Source organism: Zootoca vivipara, chromosome 2 (genome assembly GCF_963506605.1).
Source record: "Zootoca vivipara chromosome 2, rZooViv1.1, whole genome shotgun sequence".
Lineage (NCBI taxonomy): Eukaryota > Metazoa > Chordata > Lepidosauria > Squamata > Lacertidae > Zootoca > Zootoca vivipara.
In genome coordinates, this window is record NC_083277.1 from 96,984,679 (window position 1) to 97,004,595 (window position 19,917).

A 19,917-nucleotide genomic window follows, 5' to 3' on the forward strand; every position below is an offset into this window, starting at 1 on the left:
CCCTGAACTGGCTCCAGTCGCTTTGGCGTTTGCACCCAACTCATTGTCCCTTATACCATCTCTTGTTCATTTGTTTTTAAATCTGCCCTAGGCTTTGCGCAGCTACGCCAAGAGCACCAAACCTGTGTACGTCTCTGTGGGCCACAAGATGAGCCTTCTGTCTGCTGTGCAGTTAGTGCACTCCTGCTGCAGGTATCGGGTTCCTGAGCCCATCCGACAGGTGAGAACAGGAGTTCAGGTGGAAGGGTGGTGCTGGCAGCCTCAGGCCAAGGGACCAGCTGATCTGCCAATTTGCCGCGTCAGTTGTAGGCTAGGGCTTCCAGTGGTGGTTGACCTGATGGCTGCCAGAAGGTTGCCAACACGGCGATGACCATCGTCCTGTTGTTTGTCCTCAGCGTCTTGTGTTCTGAGGTTGCTATACGTCCTCTATTTGCGGAGGCTTCAGTTTAGGTATCTTGGCTGATGATAGCCATCAAAGATCTGTCCTCCATGACAGGGGGAGGTAACCTGCTGGTTTTGGCCTAAATGCCCAAAGCACTCAGAACTTGGGCAAGAGCAATCTGTCTCTTCCTTAGCAGGATGAGCAGAGAGACAGAGAGGGATGGGGTGGCAGACACAAGGAGTGGCAAGGCAACCCAGCCAGATGGGCAGGGGGATAAATTATAAAATTGTTGTTGTTGTTGTTGTTGTTCTGGCCCACTTTTAGCTCTGGTCCCACCCCCTGCTGACTTCTACCCTGCGCACTCCTGGCATGTCACCACCAGCAAATTACGCCTGTCATGACCACCGGCCACCTGCCAGCTAGCCAACCTCTGGGCCTCATGCCATCTAAGGAGAGGGTCTTCCTGGCTGACACAGAGTGTAATTCCCTTTTAAATAACTTGCTGCTGCCAGATAAAGCAGAGGAACTCTTTCTTTCCTTCTTTCCTTCTTTCCTTCTTTCCTTCTTTCCTTCTTTCCTTCTTTCCTTCTTTCCTTCTTTCCTTCTTTCCTTCTTTCCTTCTTTCCTTCTTTCCTTCTTTCCTTCTTTCCTTCTTTCCAAGGCTGCCTTAAACTTACAAGGCTGCCTTAAATCAGGCTTAAACTCTCCCCTGGGGTCTCCCTGAAACTTCCTAAGGTAGTGCAAGGTTTATGGCTCCCAGGTAGGAGGGTGTTTGCAATCAGCTTAAACCACCTGGGTTTATGAAAAAGCAAAAGGAAATGACTAAGATTGGATGGAAAAAATATGGCGTTTTAAAGAAAAGGTATTACAAGGAAAAGTTACAGAAAAGCAGTATATTCCCCAATGGAGCAAAATAACAAAATAGATTAAAGTGTGATCCTCTTTTCCTCTTCTCTTATTACATGCAGTAGAGCTGGTTCTCACTTATTCTCACAAAGCCTTTTCTTATCACACTGAGACCCACCTTGGTCTGCCCACCTCCAAACTATACGGGGCCAGCTCTTCATAGACCCCCGGTGGCGCAGTGCACCACGGCACGGGGCTGGTAAGTTGGGTGCCGGCCTGGCAAGGAGGGCACCGCGCGAAAACCAATTGCGCCCTGCGAGGGCGGGGCGGGCAGCGGAGCGATCTCCGCCCCTCAGCACCAGGGCGCGCGATCTGCTCAAGACGGCCCTGAAACTATACGAACTGCTTAAAAAAGCAAAAACAAACTTTGTTTGCCTGCCCCCACTTTATATCTTCAGTTCCTCCTGTCATGCTGCACAAGTTCACCTTCTAATCCCCAAATAGTATGAGATAGTATACAGCATTTCCTAAAAGCAAGGCTCAATTCCTTCACAACCTCCAAGGTGGGGAATCGCCGCCCCACAAGCCGAATCGGACCTGCCAAAGCTCCCCATTTTGTTTTGTGAGGCCACTTTAGCTAAGCCATGCCCGTGCGTGCATTACATATGGCATGGGCCAGATCCAGCACTCTGGCCATTACATCACACCGGCTGTTCCTTCTGCTCTCCAAGCACATAGGTGCATGGCCTTTTAGCAGGCTGCTTTTTATTGCAGGATTTGTTTACTAGGAATTGCTTTTGGGCTGGCTCCATCCATAACTGCTTAGCAAATCATTAAACACCCTTCCCAAGAGATCTTCCCCTTTTAGGACGCACTGGATAGTTAAGATTTTTGCAAATATCCTAGCCCAGGCATGTCCAAAGTCCATTTCAGGGGCCTGATCCGGCTCGTGGGTTGGTTCAATCCAGCCCCTGTGGCAGTTTACTTCCTGGGCTAAAATCCTAAAAAAAAACCTCAACAACTTTGGTTGGCCCTTTGGTCGGCCCTCATGGACCTTCACTTCATCAAATCTGGCCCTCTTTGAAAAAAGGTTTGGACACCACTGTCCTAGCCAATGACATTTTCCCCTGTCACCCCTCTGTCAATCACACCATGGCATCAAGGGGAGCAATTTGCTTTTGCTGAGAAAACTATAGGGTGCCCAACTATAGGTGGATGAAGTCTCCCATCCGAATTTCACGCCTGGGTGTTCCTGGAGTGCAGGATTTGATGTCACTGCACGATATATTACTGCCTACGATGCAGGTGGAGGTTGCCCACGAATAACTGGCAAACCTGCACACCAGCAGACTTAAATGGCGACCACAAGGATAAAAGGAGTAGACTAAATCACCCACCTCCTTTCTAAGGCCTCTCTTTTCTTGAGATGGAGATGCCTTGCCAGCTGCAGGAGGCTGTGCACTCACTGGCTGGCTGGCTGGCTGGCTGGCTGAATAGCTCTAGCAGCATTGCTCACATCACCAGACTGCGGTGCTGCCTCTGGCTCAGGACCCTGCAAGAGAGTCTTCAGAAGCTCCCCGTTGAGAATACAGCCAGAAGGTGGCAGTGCTAGACCACCTTTCTTAACCTGGAGGCTGCATTTGAGCAGCGGGAGATTGTAGAGTGGTGCGTGGGCAATCAGACATGCCGATAGCCTGTGCCTTTGCTGGCTGCAAGGTAGGATGAAGTTCAGGAGAAGCGGCTTCTCCCTTCCCTGCAGCACTCTGCGAGGGAGTGCTGTTTCCAGGGCCCAGCTACCAAAACCGCAGGGAACGTTTCTTAGTCGGCGGAGTGTGCGTAGTTGGGGCTCCCTCTTGATCTGCGGTTGCTTCGCACATGCATGCATGTGCTCATCATTTATTTGCTACAGCATTGCCTAAGAAGCCATAATAGTTCAAGCATCAGAGGGAGGGAACGAGAGGGAGAGAAGAAATGCTCGCACTGCGTCACATCATCACAAATACAAGGCCTCTCGTTGTGATCGCTTTGCGTTTCCAAGTCACCAAGTGCTCTGTGATCCAAGGTTTTGGGTGCGCTTGTGAACTAGCCCTGAATGGAGCCTGTTCCAGTGTATATTTGAAAAGAAAAACTGCTCCAGTGTTTCTGTTTGATTGCTGCAGCATGCTCCACATCTCACAACACTTTAGTAATGGTAGGTTGCTTCACCCCTGCTCTTACTACTACACAGGAGAAAGTCCCCTGTCCACAAAAGAGCAGGGGGGAAGTTTGTTGTGTGATTTTAGGCCCCTCTTTCCGTGCTTCCCAGCACTGGAATGAAACAGGCTCCAGTTCGTTGGGAACAGAACTTCCAAGCTCCACAGTCTCCAAACATGCCCTGGGCTGATGTTCCCAAATCTCTTCCCAAAATACTCCCGGCATAACCTCAAGCCCCTAATGCTGCTGCTGCTGCAGCTAGCCTATTCCAAAAATAGGTGTGATCTGGAGGGATTATTAAGGCAACATGATCCATCTTATTGATTAGCCTCTTGGTTTAATAAGCCGGGTTAAGCTGACTCTTAGCACAGTGCTAGGAGTGAAGACTGGCAAGACTTTTTTTGCAAACGAAAAAGACACTTAATAAGGCATCAGATAAACTTGCTTTAGGAGTGTCTCCCAAACCCAGGCTACCAAAAGTGAAATGGAGGTAGCTCTTGATGCTGCTACCAGTTAGTGTGACACTTAATAAACTAGAATTGAAATGCCGCAGGTTTTATTGAAATATACTGAAATGCATTCAAATCCCCTGGTTATGAACCCATTTGGGCCACTAGGGACTGGAAGTCCCTGGTCGTGAATTTCATTGCAAAGCCAGCTTTTTAATCAAAGGAAGCAGAGTTATTTGTCAGCTGGGTGTAAGATGAGATAAATTCCTCCAGTGAAACAGTTCCACCTGTAGCCATTTTTCATTTTCACTCCAGATGGATGGATTTATTTTGGAAGAGCGGGGTGGCCTTTAGCTTCTACTGTAGCATATAACACAGCTTGCTTGTTTGAGCCATCTAGATTCCCTTGTCCCGAAGGGAATTCTGGTATGGAGCTGAATGATGGGAACTAATTTTGGTAGAAAAGTGTAGGAGAAGGACTCTCAAAGTTTGTCATAATGAACCTTCCCAATGGGGAGGGATGCTGGTAGCCGGCAGGCATTGAAAAGCAGCACCTTGCAAAATTCCCTTACTTGTGCCTCTTAATCTAACTCTTATTAAATGTACAGGCGTCCTGTCTAAGTATGGACCTGACAAGCTCTAATGGAACAGTGAGACCTAAGAAGCAATTAGGCTGAGGGCCTGATACAATCAGCCATGTCATTTTTGACCACAGTTCCCATTGCATACAAAGACTAACGCTGCCTCTGCGTACACATGTAAGCTTCTCTATCTTCAAAGGCATTAGTTGAGCTGCAGTGGTATTAAAGAATATTATCCAGTTATAGTGGAGAAGAGGAAATCTTCCTTTTTAGCATTCCCCAGTGAAAGTGGAGAGGCCAGCTTTGCCTTGAGCAAAAGAGGAGAAGAGGCTTGAGGGTGTGCAGGACAACTGTGTAGCTACATGGAGGAGAGGGAAAGATGCCTAGCTGGGGGACAGGAGGAGCTGTCTCTGCAGAGGGCAAGGAGCCTGGCTGCTGGGGACCCCCAATTGCCAAGGGAGACTCTACCAGGGACACTATGTTTGGGGGAGAAGGAGGAGGCGGCTGAATGCCGTGTATTGGTTTGAAATCGTTAACGAAAACCAGTGGTTAACAACAACAGAAAGAAAGTTAACCTGTCCAAATATGGGCAAACCAACTTTGTCCTGCGGAGTGCTGCAGAAACTCGATCCCAAGGGATAGGGGTTGGGCAGGCAGGTTATTCTGTGATATTTGGGAAGCCTGGAAGGTGGTAAAACTGGGTATTGGCTTGTACATCAGGCCTAAGCATTGCAAATGGAGCCCTTCCCTTGCTGCCCTCATGGATTCAGTGTACAACATGCAGGCTTGGGAGATCTAGGGCATGCATGGGATATGTTGTGCCCCAGGCCTTCTTCTGGCTCATGGCATGAAATGAGACCTTCCTCAGATAACTGTAGGCATAGCAGGGAGAGTCTGAGCTGTACCATGCAAGTTACAATAGGCGCCTCTAAGCCCTGGCAAAGGCCAATGGCAGTTCAGAGGGGCTGGAGACTTGTGGCCTGGTGAGATCTGTTCTGAATCCTGGCTGACCAGCCACAGGAAATGATAAACCCTCCACCCCATTCTCAGCCCTGGCACAGAGACTATCTCATATGACTGCTGGTCAAACACACCCAAGTCTTTGCCCCAAGTGGTGTGAGAAATGGTCAGAAATTGGGAAGGGCGGGTTGTGGGACGTCTTTATTGTCTACCATCTGGTGAGCTCTGAGTTAGTGGCAGCAATTTCCCCCGCAAGGCTGATGAGCCCATTCAGATGGTTTGTCCTTGGAGGTTTATTGGACCTCATGGGTTCCTAAATCTTTCCAATGAGAAAAGCTGATGATCCCATTGCAGCCCTGGTCTCGCTGCCAGGTATATTTGTTTTTAAAAGCATTGCTGTAATTACTGACAATTATTTTATTATATACACCACTTAAATATTTTTTTGAGTAAGCAAATCTATAATTCCCCCCCCCCCTATATCAATAAACCCAGCCAGACCACAAATCCTCCACAAAGTATTGGCTTGTTCTAGAATTAGGAAGTGATTCCCCTGGGAAGCCTAGTGAAATACGTTCCCCAAGGAAGCGTGTGACAACCCATGATGAGAATTCTGTCCCATTGGCTCTCTGCTATTTCAATCAACTCAGCCATTTTGGCAGCATGCGCCTGCTCACATCACTTCGTTCTGAACACTGAACTGGCACACCTGCTGTTTGAGCTGGAGAATCAGTCAAAAACTTATAGATGCATACATACATACATGCACATGCTCACATACAATATATTCATAGCCTAGAAGTAACTGCTTGAATCTCCAGAGAAGTGGACACGGAGCAATGGATTCAAGCTACAAGAAAGAAGATTCCACCTAAACATTAGGAAGAACTTCCTGACAGTAAGAGCTGTTCAGCAGTGGAATTTGCTGCCAAGGAGTGTGGTGGAGTCTCCTTCTTTGGAGGTCTTTAAGCAGAGGCTTGACAGGCATATGTCAAGAATGCTTTGATGGTGTTTCCTGCTTGGCAGGGGGTTGGACTGGATGGCCCTTGTGGTCTCTTCCAACTCTATGATTCCTTTGGGAAATCTCTAACCTGCTGAACAAGTCATAGGTATAGAAGACCGTTTTCTCCAAGTTATTCAGAAGGCACCTCCCATTGAATCCAGACATGGATCAGGGACGGCTCACAGGAGCTCATGCCTGCAGAGTACATTCTGTGCATGCAGGAGGTCAAATTTTCACCATTTCAACTTTTAGACGGGGTCAGGTCAGAAGTGACGATGAGAAAGTTGGAGACACCCAAGGCTAAGTGGGCGCAGAGTAGCCTGACCCTTCTACAAGCCCTCTGGATTTGTTCCTTGATTTCAATGCCCGTTCTATTTTTTTAATTTTTTTTAAAGGCACCCATGACAGTAGGCAGGTATCGGGGATGTGTTTTGCCACCTAATTACTTGAGCCAGATTGGAGCGCAGCCTGGAATTAATAGGGAGGCCTTGTGGTGAGTTGTTGGGTGGGAAGTCAGTCCAGAAAATGTTCCTCAGATGGTTGGCCTAAGCATGGGCAGGGCTGGGATCTGGGCGTTTCTTCTTCATTGTTCATTAGGTGTCATTTATTCCCTCTCGTCCCACCACAAGCTCCTCAGATACAATCGCAGACATCAGCCAGCCAAAACAAACTGCCCACCCCGGTTCTGTTTTCTGCCCTGATTCCAGGCCGACATAAGATCCAGAGAGTACATCCGGAAACATTTGGAAGCCGTCTCTGCATCGCCTCAGCCAGAGAGGTAGGTGTGGGCGATTGGGTGGGATGCATGGCCGCGCATCCCCTTCGGGCAATCTGCCTTTTTAATGCTCTTCGGTAATGGCATTAAAGGGACAGCTAGGGTAACGTGGCAAGGTGAAATGACCGCAAGGCCCACACGGCCTCCGGGAGCAGGCTATTTCCAGCAAAGCACCGTGTTGCGCCATGTGTTCTCGGGGGAATCACGTGGCTCCGCGCTGGGCATGGCAGAAATGCGTTCGGTTCGCATTTGCCTTCAGAAGGTCACAGAGGATTTGCCAGTGGTGGCAGTGCAGAAAAATGCAAGTCCTGAAACGGATGGGGTGGGGGCAGAAGGTAGACTTCTGGCTGCTCTGCAGTAGATTTGCCAACAGTTTCTTTCCCGATTCCCAATCGCAGCAGCAAAAATGCTTCACGCAACCTGCCCTTGTGAGTTAGGCTACTGAGAAGATGAAGAAAGCTTGGGGAGAAACCCCCGAGTGGATTTTTGTGTGACAGGTTTGTGTAGCTCAGTTATTGGCACTGTGAAAACCAATTCTTGGGCTCAGCATGTGCTCAGAGCTACCCTGTCCCCTGGTTTTCTGTTGCCACTATGTTGAACCCAGTTTCAGTTGGTTCTTGTAACGGAACCAAAGTTGATCCTGCAAGCCTGGAGGCTGCCCATTCCAGTTCAAAGTTGCAGGACTCTGGCTGCTCTGGGCATTGAGACTGCTGCATCTTCTATGCTGTGTTAAATCACCCAGGTGATGTTTTGCTCCTACAAACCAACCTTGCAGCCAGGGCAGATCTGCTCTGCTAGGAGGGGGAGGGTGGAGTTTAGGAGGATAGTTGATGAGGAAAGGGATTAATCTCTGAATGGTGCAGCAAAACTTTTAAAAAGCATTTGACCTAGCATGGTGGGGAGGGGCAGATTAGGTGCTGTGGATCAGGCGGCAAAATGTTTCGGTCTGGCCCTGTTTGCTACTCTGCCCCAAACCCTGCTTCGTTCCAGTTCATTTCTGCTTCATTCCAGATCTGCAATCCAAATATGATGCTATGTCCAAATAATAAGGCAGAATCCTCGGGTTTTTTTTAATGCTGTCCTTTATTATTGTCCTTTCACTGCATTTATGACCTGCCTGTTATCTGTAGTGGCTTCATTTTCAGCCCCTAGACTCATTTGCAGCCTAGAATGTCTACTGACCCTGGGACCACCTCCATTCATAATACGTAAGCCTCGCCTAAGTAGAGGTTAAAGGCAGCCAGGGAAACTGTTTTGGAGATGCTTCTTCCCCTCCGTAATCTGACAGTTGCCTTCAGGCTGAAGCTCTTGGAGGAGCCAGGATCATAATCCTGGCACGGAGGGAGTGATAGGTGTTTTAAGTGAGTGCAAGTGTCAGCCCCCCTGAAAGGCTATTAGCATTTATCCGAAGGTGGGATAATGGAAGAGGTGAGGATTAAGCAGGCCAAGTCCCTCTGCAGAGAGCTGACAAATTGCCCTCCTACCCTTTGGAGCCTGATGCATGCAGGATTCTGCCTTCATTCAGGGCCACTGAGGTTTGAGAACCATCTGCCACCATCCCAGCTGTTGTTGTCTCTGTTCAGCTCAAGGGGTCCTGAGCGCAGGATACGCCCCCAGCATGCGCTGCCCCAGGCCAAGGCTCTTGTGCCCTCCCGTCCCATGCTGTTCCTGCTTTTTATGTTGTGTTTGCATGTGTGTGTGCATGTGCTGGGAATGTTTACCAGGGCTGCAAGTTTTTAACAGGTTTGCGTTGCTCACCGTAACCCCCAAATGGCGCTGTGCTTGATCTATTCTAGATTCAGGAAAGGTACATGAGAGGTAGATTCCCTCCACCCCCAGATTCCTCGGTGCTTTTTGTTCTGTGCTCCTTTTACACATTCTAGCCTAAAAAGGGAAAGATGCTCTGATTATTCTGCCCACACCTTCCCAGAGGTGCAAGCTATTTTGATGCCTTGAATTTCACCTCTTTCTTGCTGCTGTTTGCCCTGGTCATAGGTTTCCAACAAGGCTCACAGTGCAAGGGCAGAGATGGGCAGCAGCAATCGTTTGCGATGGAAATCCTGTTCCAACCAAGAAAAATATCTCATGCCATCTCTGCTTAGACCGGGGAGGGTGTGAGTATGCAGTTCCAGGGCTTCCGTTCTGCACAATTCTGATATGTAGGCACACTGCCCTATGGCTGATCTTGTGAGGCCTACATCTCAGAAGTAGGAATGGCTTAAATGCAAAAGGCCACAAGTGAGGGCTGCAGTTCTCAAGGCTGCCTTCCGAGAGCCTTTACCGTCAACTGTTCCGCGCTGCCTTAAATCATGCCTTATCATTCATTATTGATTATTCAGTTCAGGAAAAAACAAATTAATTTTTTATTGAAGGACAAGTAGGGGTGGGGCGGGGCACAGTGTTCTGGGGAATCACAAAAAGCTTTTTAGATCACGGTGTTGCAGCAGGAGGCCAGTAAGGAAAAACGTCCTTCATTGTGTTCCCCCCCCCAAAAAAATTAAAAAATATATATTGGTGGCAGGTTGTAGGGTCTGCAAAAATCTTTCAGCATCAAAGCAGGGGGCCCTCGAGAGCAATGTGTGTGTGTTTAAACAGGGTTGGGGAAATTTTTCAGTCTGAGGGCCACATTTGCTTCTGGGCAACTTTCCAAGGGCCGTATCCCTGTGATAGGTTGGACTTGAGAGAAAAATGAGGAAATGTAAATTTTACCCTGGTGCATTAGGCTTGTTTACACACGCACACACACACACACCTTCTCTATCCCCCATCCAGACAAGGAAGAGATATTAACAGAGTTCTAGCATTTATTTTAGCTGGAGTACGAAGCAGGACAAGGGAGAAGTAGAGTTCTGAGGGATAGCTAGAAAGGCCTAGAGGGCTGCAAATGCCTGCCCCCATTTTAAAAGATGGGCGCATTGAGAGGGGACCCACAAAAAACATTTGCAATCATGGACTTATAAGCGGGGGGCATGCACGCATACAGAAAATAAATAATGCTTTTTTTAAAAAAAAGAATTACAACTTTGTGGTGGGGACTTTTGTGAGGGGGTAGGGCAGCCTACGGCCTGCAGGGCATAGCTTGGCCACTCCTTGTCTAGTATGAGCTGTGTCAAGTTGCAAGACCTGAGCGCCCCCCCTGGCCCCCAAGTGGAGGTTGATGTTTAGGGCACTTTTCTTTGCAAGCCAGTGCACTTTGACTGAGGTGTCCTATTGCATTTTGAAGGGCTTTACTAGAAAGTAAATGAGCTGAGGATTGCCACTTCTGTTCCTCCAGGTCATAGCTGCCAAGTTTTCCCTTTTCTCACGAGGAAGCCTATTCAGCATAAGGGAGAACTTGGCAGCTATGCTCCAGGTATCACAGCCGCCGCCTACAAATACAGGAACCTGTGAGTGTAGGAACTGTTCCCGTCAATAAGTAATCTCCAAATAGTGGCTTTTGTTGAGATACTGAAAATGTTACTCAAATAGGCTAATTAATTAGCTAACGGCAAGGCTGTTGATGAGAATTTTTTTAAAAAAGAAAAACAACCTCTAATTTGTTTGGCAGCCGTGGAAGTGTTCTTTCTTTTTTATACATATAAACATTTTTATTAGATTTTCCAATTTAAATATCTAAATCATTTTCAAATTATACAAATTATGCAAATATCAATTAAACAATCCAAATCCTCTGCCAAATTATACAAATTTATCGACTTCCCATGCTTCAGACTCAGAAGGCCTAGTCCTCTTATAGTCACTGCAGTTCTTTTCTATATAGTCCAGATCTTCTTCCATAATCTATTATTAGCTTTCTTCTTTTTTCAAGTCACTGAGTTCTTCCGGCAAGCAAGATGAATCAAACCATATATGATTCTGTGTGAAGTTTTGCCATAATTCCCTTTTATAAATCTAGCACTGTCTCCTCACACGCTGGTATCTTGCCAAGTCCGTCCAGAAATCCACAAATCTTTTCCACAGCTGGCAGCCATTCAATAAATCAGATCTTAAAGCCTCTGTGATGATTTTCTCCAAGCCGCTACTAGAAGCGGCCTTTTCAGGGGAGGTTTTGCCAGGTCACAACCGTATACCCCCTTTGACTGTTGCTGTAGCCGGCTCTGTCTCCAAGATGGTGGAAGTTGTTTTTGTAACTGCGTCATATCTCAGAAATTTCTTGACAAGTTTCCAACTGCTAATGAGCTTGCTTCTCTCTGATGTCCATAAATTTAGGGAGTCTTTAGCCACATTCCAGGCAAGTCCCAAATTACAAACTTTAATTATTTATATTTTCAATTCACACAGTCTACAGTATATATTTTAAAAACCATATTATCTCAATAAATTTGCAACATTCCGATCTTGCTCACTTTATAAATGCTGCATACGGCTCTTCCGGAGGGAGGTTTGTTAAGTAAATAATAAAACACAATTATAGAGTTCTAGCCTCCCCCCTTCTGCTCCGTCACATACGTCATCTTGCCCTGGTGTAAAACATTCCTCAGTTATCTTTTGTTTTCTCAGTGGCTGTGCTTTGCAGAATAAATCTCTTCCTTGTCTGAAGCATGTCCACAACTCATATCCAATTTCTCTCTTAAGTCATGGAGCCCAGTTCTCTCGTAGAATCAGCGTCCCATGAGGGCTTTCCATCCAGTGCCCCCAGCCTCTCCTTCCTTCCGAAGTCGAAGCTGGAAGTGTTCTTTCTTTCCCCCTCTTTTTAATACCTCCTCTCCTCTCTAGGATGAGTGAAGACGCAGACGCAGACTCTGAACATTAACGCAGCATTGAGGACGTTCTTCAAAACCTCTTTGTCCAGGACAAGTGACAGAACAACCTCCCAGCTGCCCTGCGACTCCTGCTGACTTCCCCGTGCAGCAGAAGGAACAACGGAGCTTCAGTGCCACAACATCGGGGCCCTGATCCCCCAGTTGTACAGCTGGGGCTATCTCCCACCTTTGGGGCTGCTTCTCACCTTTTGTAGCAGGAAAAACTCTGTTGGTTACCAGAGCCCAGACTAGGTGCAATGTTAGTTGCACAAAGAAGAAAATGTACACAGCACTACTGCAATGGAAATAGGTAAAAGTTCGAATCCGTGTGTTGGGGCAATGGGAATAGCATTTGTGGGGACCCTGGGAGTGAAGTTTAACTCTATCCTTGCCTACTAGAGTCCCATCTCTTCCCCAAAGCTGCTATTTGCATTTCAGAGGAAGGGCTTGTTTACACTTCCGCTTCCCCCGTGCCTAGAAAGCACGGGGCCTGAGCAGTTTTGCACTTGACCTTTGTTCCGCAGCTTTCCCTTGAAAAAACCCACTCTTCGGTGCTAAATCAGAACAAACAGCAAACCTAGTTCCGATTAGCCTCAAGTTCCCACTGGCACTAATAGAAATGCAAATAGTTATATTGGAGAAGCAGGTTTTCTCGAAACCACAACAGAATTCAAGTCCCCCTCCTCCTCATGGTCTGAGGCTGCTCCCTCTTCCCTGCATTCACACAACTTGCATCGCCCTTAGTTCAGCCCTGGATTGGGAAACTGCACTCTACCCCGGTTGCTCCCAATATAAATTTGGGCAGGTCCATATATTACATTTTTCTATGCACACATTTCGAGAGCATTGTCTTAAGCATGCAATGCGTGAAGAAGCCCCAGCTCCTGCTGTGAAAGGAGTGGAAACTCAGGAGTGTTCCAGGAAACTCAGGAAACTCAGACAGTACCTGTCTTCTTTCCTGGCACAGCCACACGCAGGTCAGGAAGAAAGCATTGCTTCTGTTTGTAAGATCTTAGTCATATTTGAGATCTTTGAAGTGCTGAAAATAAACCTTTGTTGGTAATCTCTGAACGATTGTATTCTCCCACACACACACACACACACATGTGCGGTTTGCCAACAAGGAGGCGTCCGAGAACCTGTGCTCAATACAGCAAGAAACCAGGCTGCTAATGGGGAAATAATATGGCAAGGAATGGGAATTCCAAGGGCAGGGATTCCATTAAGGGCTGTGAGTTTAGCCAAGCAATATGGCTCCACTCATTTGGGCAGTGTTCTCTCTCTTTCTCGCCTCTCCCCCCACCTCCCGCCCTTTTTGCTTGAGCTCTTCTAGCCACATCAAGTCACTCAGCCTCCTGGCTCATTCTGCTCTCCGCTCTGCCTGCATGATCGTTTCTGCCACTTTCACACCTCCCTTGGGAGCAGATGCTGAATCCCCAACTCCTGATGGTCCCAGCAGATGGATAGTGAGAGGACTCTGTGTATCCCGTGGGTGGGTGTAGCTTGAGGAAGCCAACAATCTGCCTCCTTGTTTTGTTGGAGGCCGGGGCTACGCTCAGGCTGCAGAATCTTGCCGGGTGCCTCAGTTAAGCAGCCTTTACTTAGCCCACAAGGGTGACAGTGTTTTGCCTTGGGCAGTTGGGCTTGCGATGGCCAGCGGGGTCTTAGGGCAGCCAGAACTGGAAAAGGGAGATTCATGGTGCCTTGGTCACATGCTCTGGACTGGCATCGTATTAGCAGGAGCCTGACCAGGAAACTCCCAAGGAATGCATCAGACCTATAGGGTTTTTTTAAAAATATAAAAAATGTTTATGTAGTTAGCTTTATTTAGCATGATATTAAAACATTAGTTAAATCTAAGCAAATTCTCGTGGTAGTGAACTGTTAGTAGTCAGAACAAATAATAGGTTTCATTATTTCATTAATTGCCTTATGGAATTAGTCCACAGTTGCTCAGGGTGTATGTAGGGACTCAACCATTCAGCCCTCCTCAATACGGTCATACCTCGGTTTAAGTACACTTCGGTTTGAGTACTTTCATTTTAAGTACTCCGCGGACCCATCTGGAGCGGATTAATCCACTTTCCATTACTTTCAATGGGAAAATTCGCTTCAGGTTAAGTACAGACTTCTGGAACCAATTACACTCATACTTCGGGTTAAGTACGCTTCAGTTTGAGTACTCCGCGGACCGTCTGGGAAGGATTAATCCACTTTCCATTACTTTCAGTGGGAAAGTTCGCTTCAGCTTAAGTACGCTTCAGTTTAAGTACTCCGCGGACCGTCTGGCAAGGATTAATCCACTTTCCATTACTTTCAGTGGGAAAGTTCGCTTCAGGTTAAGTACGCTTCAGGTTAAGTACAGACTTCCGGAACCAACTGTGTACTTAAACCGGGGTACCACTGTATTAGCAGGGGAAACCCTGGCAAGAACTACTGTAGAAATAATACGTATATTGTATACCTATTTGTTCTTGTGGCAACTAGAACAACAGGCCTCAGGAGAAACTCCAGCATGAGCATTCGTCTCATCCTCTGCTTATTTCGGTCCTGTGATCTACTCCAGATCAATTCTGACAATGGCACTCGGCCTTGACCTATGCGTGCATTTGTCGGATCTCTCCCTCCTTGCCCCCACCCCACCCTTCAGGTTTGCTAATGCCCTTCAATCCCATCCCACAGTCCACCTGTCACGCAAGGCCTGAGCTCTTCCCGTCCATGTTGAATTAAGCCCCACGTCTCTTCGTTTTGACCTGCAGCCCCCACTTCACCCCCAGCTGCATAGCCCAACTCTCGCTCCCTTTTCCTCAATCCCATCCCACAGTCCATCTGTTATCCTGAGCTTTGGTTCTCCCCCTTTCCCATTTATCGTGATGTGCCATTCGAGCTCCTCCACCACCGCCCCCTCTCCTCTTAGATCCAATCTGCAGCATCCTCCTCTTCCAACACTTTGGCTTCCCCCGCCATCTCTGCTTCTGCTGATGGCACCAGATCCTGGGCCTGAATCCCTTTCTCCAGTGGCAATCCAGGTCCCCTACAGCATCTGAGACCGCCTGGGTACCCAACACAGCTTTGCAAATATCCTTGCCATCGCCAGCCTTCCCTCGCCAGCCTTCCCTCTTTGCTTAGTGGCCCAGTGCTGTCAAGGAGCCTGGGGAGGGGGGGGGGGGACTCCTTGCAGCTGCCGTTTCCCTTTTGCAGCAGCCACAGTCTCAGCTCCCAGATGTGAGCTGGGTGGGGAGCTCAGCTGTGACTCAAAGCTGGGGTGGAAGTCAAAGGGCTGGAGAAGAGGGAGTGTTAAGCAGCTTCTGCCACCCAGCCATCTTGTAACGGGGAAGGATCTGCAGAAAGTGTCATTGGCGAGCTCTGCCTGCAAAAGCAAATTCATTCTGGCTGAGTGAGATGGTGCCATCTGTGCCCAGCTGTTGAGGTGGCAGTGCCTGAGCCCCCAGGCCACCCGCCAGATGGGTCCATCCATCATTCCACTGCTCCACCTGTTCACCCACTCTGGTTCTGCTGGTTGCTTTGGAACGGGAAGATCTGTCAGAAAGAAAGAAAACCGAGAGAGGGGTGTGAGAAAAGAATGGGATACCCCGCTCACTCTGTTATCTTGGAGAACAGAGCCCAGAATTAGCAAGGGGTTGAAGAGCAACAGTGTGTGAATGGCAAGGGGTTCATGGACCCAGCTGATGCAACCTGGAAAGCAACACCAAAAGACACACACAGAGAGACCACCGTCTCCCATAGCCTGTTGTGGCTTCTGAGGACGCAGGAAGGGAACCTTCTGGAACATTGGGCAAGACAGGAGGGAATCCACCCCACAGCACAGTGTCAGCTAGATGCCTTTTTCTTTTTCTGTCTGCTCTCCGCACGGGCAGCAGGAGAATGGAAAAGTGCCTTCCTACTCAGTTCTCTCCTGCCTGCCACGAAGAGCAACAGAATGTTCATTTTCCCCCAGAGCTGGTTTCTGTCTCCAGAATTCTGCCGCCCACTTTTAGTCAAAACCTTCCCTCTGTCATATTAGTTATTTTGTTAGCGTGTGTTGAATCTGGAAAGAGGATCAAGGCGGCAGGGAAGGGTGGCGTGATGCGAAGCCAACCAGCAGGAGCATTAGGTTGGCTCAGCTGGCCCATGTCCGTACCACATGCTGGCCTTGCCATGTCCTCCCGCTTTCCATTCTCATAAGCAGCAACAACAACACAATACAACTGCCAGGAAGTCAGGCAAGAGCTTCCATCACATCAGACCATCCACATCCCATCGCCCTTCATAGGCGGATTTAGGGGAGTGGGACTGGTTCACCCACACTTGAGTTCCACAACAATGATGTAGAATGGAAGGCAAGAAGGGGAGGGGTGCAACAGCACTGGATTTTGGAGTCACCCAGGGCGCTGCTGACATTTGCAAGCCTGGCACTGCATCATTGGCCATGCTGGTTCGCAGTTGGGAGTCCAACAACATCTGGAAGGCCACAGGTTTCCTATCCCCGGGCTGTGGGGGGCCGATGGGACTGCACAATTATTTAGCACCTAATACAAAGTCCTGTAGGTGTGGCAGAATCTAGGTATCTTCCCTTAATCCTTTTTAAAAGGATAAGCTTTTAACTCTCCTGGTTGCAGACAAAAACGGGGCAGCTTCTGCAAAGCTCAGGATAACTCAGACTGCATATGTCTGGGTGAATTTCCAATAACCAAGGCATCACTTGAACGTACTATTCCTTCCCTTTACCCCTTACTTACACAGCTGTTACCTCCTTTAACATGCCCCAGAAGTCCTTGCATAGCACACCAGTTCCAAAGGAGCTTTGTTGGCTGCCAGTTTGCTACCAAACCACATTCAAGATGTTTGCTGTGGCATATAAAGCCGGATCAGGGACCTAGATCAGGGATGGGAAAAACAGTGACCCACCCAATGTTACTCCTATCAACCCCAGCCAGCATAACCAACGGCTGCAGAATTATGGGACATCAGCAACATCGAGAGGGTCACAGGTTCCCCATCCTGGACCAGGATTCTTGACGGAGCCCTTGTTCCCATAGCCATCTGCCCACATGATTTGATCTTGTGTGGATCAAATGACCGTGCCACATCTGCTAAACATCCACTTTGTGGCAACACATGGGAGGGTGTTCCCAGTGCTAGTGCCCCAGTTATGGATTACACTCCCCTGATAGATTTTCAGTGCCAGTTTCACCCAGGCTTTTGGTTAAACTGTTGATTGGTGGAGATGAGTCTCGTCTGCCCCCCACCAAACCTGTTGACTTGTACCTATTTGCTGTTTTAAGGTTGTGTTGGTTTTAATTGTGTTTTTAGTTTATCATATGGTCCGCCCGTCCCCGGATTATATTTAACGCAAGGTGGACTATAAATCTCACAGATAAATACGTTGCAATGAAGCAGCTACTTAACTCAGCTGAGTTAAACGCACACCTACCTTCTCAGTACATAAATCCTATTGTTTGGTTTCTATTCCTGACCCTGCAGACACAATGGCGGATTAGCCTGGTCTTTATCTAATTGGTTTAGAAACAAGAAACAGGAAAACCCGTTCAATATTCGTGGATCGCCAGCCTTAGTAGAAAGACACATGTTTGGAACTTTCCTCCACCCCTGAGACCCTTTAAACTCCTATCCACTGGATGCAATCCCAGGCCAAATTTTATTATGTTATGCCCAGTGATTGTTAGCAGTAAACCTATCTCTCTAACAGTGTCTGTGAGAGATTTTTGTGCACCTCTGCATACCTATTTGGCAGGCTCTCTTTCCCTACATTAAATGTGCAAAGGTGCTTAAGGCTGCAACCCTAACCCCTCTTTCTTTGGAGTAAGTCCCAGGGAGTTCAGTAGGCCTTGCTTCTGAGCAGACACTGTTAGGATTACATGGTAAAGAAGGATCATTTGCCAGGTCCCTGGCTGAACCACATGCAGAGCAGGGCAGGGTCCCTTTCCTTCTTTTTTTCTATAATTTTCTCTTTCCATGGTTCCTTTTGCGTAATACAAATCCTTGCATATTTTATATAAACTAAACCATTCAGTATTCCATTATTACATCCATCAAAACTTATTTACACTGTTGAATTTATCTTAATGCTGCCCATGTTTTCAAATGTACACAATCCTCCCCATATATTCAGTAAACATTTTCCAATCATCTTTAAACGTATGTTCTTCTTGTTCTCTTATTTTATATGTTAGGTCCACAAGCTGCGCATATTCCATCAGTTTAAGTTGCCATTCTTCTTTTGTTGGGACTTTGCTCGTTTTCCATTTTGGGGCTAATGAAACACCATCCATTTCTGGCACGCCGGGGGCAGTCCCACCCCAACTCGGAAAACCATCCTATCTCCCTAACAGCCCCAGAGCCCCAAAAGGAAAAACTAATTAGCTTTTCTATAAGCGCAAAATATATTGCTTTGTTGGATCCCATTGTCTTTCCTATTTCTTTTTTTAAAAAAGTGTATTCTTAATGAGAGCAATAACTCTTAAACAGATGTGTTTCTGGCCAGGAGGAATTGACCCCTAGCTTCTGGCTACAGACCTTGCAAGTGTGAAGATAAATTAGGCTTCTCCACACATAGGGTTGCCAGACTCAATAGAGGACAGGACTTCTGTGCCTTTAATTGCCCTGCTCTCTTTTGAGTCTGGAAACCTTAAAGAGAAACCAGCAGACCTTTTGTTTAATTTCCAAGCAAAGGGTCTGCTGGTTTCTCTTTAAGGTTTCCAGACTCAAAAGAGAGCAGGGCAATTAAAGGCACAGAAGTCCTGTCCACTATTAAGTCTGGCAACCCTATCCACACACAGAGAGCCCAGAGCTCCATCTGCCTGAATGGAGGCACTTGAAGAAGCAACTGACACTCTCTTTGGAACCTCTCCTCACTCTGACTCAGCAGCCCATTTCTGGCATGAGTCAAACCCACCTGGCCTGTCCCCACTCTGCCTCCCATCCATGCTACATATTTCGGAGCAGGCTGCCTTCTTGTGCTGCTCTCATCACCAGCATATTCATGAGGTGCCCATGTGGCCTTCCTGAACCACAGCTGCGTGGAGTGTGCATCCTCCTTCAGCTGGAAAACTGGTAATTAAAGTGAAGAATGACATTTAAGCTTCCTCTGGGTGGGAGGAGAGAGGCTCCCAGGCATCTGGGTAGCATCATGCTCTTGATTACAAGGTTGGCTGTGCAAAGAGGGACCTCTCAAGCATGGCTAACCCAATCCAAATCTTATAGAACTAAGTCGTGAACTAATTTCAGGCCCTATCATTTGCAGTCTTGGTTAGCAGTGCCCCTTTGGCTTTTATAAGCATTAATATTTCTTTTGCAACAGCAATATGGCACTGTCGATGCATATGATGCTTTACAGGCATAAAAGAGCAAGTCCCTGCCCTGAGGATCTTGTAGTTTAAAATTCGACCCAAGGAAGGCAACAGAAATTAAAAGGAAACTGAGCTTAGTGATGGGCAAAAACTCAATAGATGGTGGTTATTCCCGTCACTATATCTCAATGGTAGCAGAACCATTGGTCCACTGCAGCATCTGTTTTGCACGCAGAAGTACCCAGATTCAATCCTGGCATATCCAAGTAGCTTGAAACTCTGCAGAGAGCTACTGCCAGCCACTATGGGGTAGCCAATATGGCACCCTCCATATGTTGCTGGACTGCAGTTCCCATCCGTATTGACCATTGGTCATGTTGGCTGGGGCCAAGTCCAAAAGCATCCATGAGTCCATGGTGGCTACCCGTGGAAGACAATACTGAGTTGGATACACTAATGCTCTGGCTCGGCTTGCTACATCCAAGACAAGCTCCATCTGCTAGCTTTCTGCCTATCATGCAGCTATTTAAAGGCACAAGGGCTCTACTAAAAGGGGAAAGAGTATCCTGTTAGGCAAAGGGAATTGCCGTTCTGCCTCCCCGCATCCCAGAAGACCACAACACAGCCATGCTCTTCTCCTGGAGCTCCGTTCATTTATTTTATCTTATTTATTAGA

General features: G+C 47.6%; 1 protein-coding gene across 7 annotated transcripts in view; it reads left to right on the forward strand.

Moving 5' to 3' along the window:
• ENDOV (endonuclease V) overlaps positions 1-19,917 on the forward strand; it is a 158,571-nt gene that overhangs the window by 8,396 nt on the left and 130,258 nt on the right. For 3 of the 7 annotated variants that reach the window (XR_009557056.1, XR_004691878.2, XM_035104154.2), the window contains exons 7-8: positions 92-220; positions 7,122-7,192. Coding sequence is in view for 2 of the 7 variants with exons in the window: in XM_035104154.2 (XP_034960045.1) it covers positions 92-220; positions 7,122-7,192 (200 nt within the window). In the remaining 5 variants the exon portion in view is untranslated. Of the gene's footprint in view, positions 1-91; positions 7,193-11,905; positions 13,709-19,917 lie in introns of those variants that run through there. The other 4 variants (XR_009557054.1, XR_009557057.1, XM_035104153.2 and 1 more) reach the window with 3 other exon arrangements.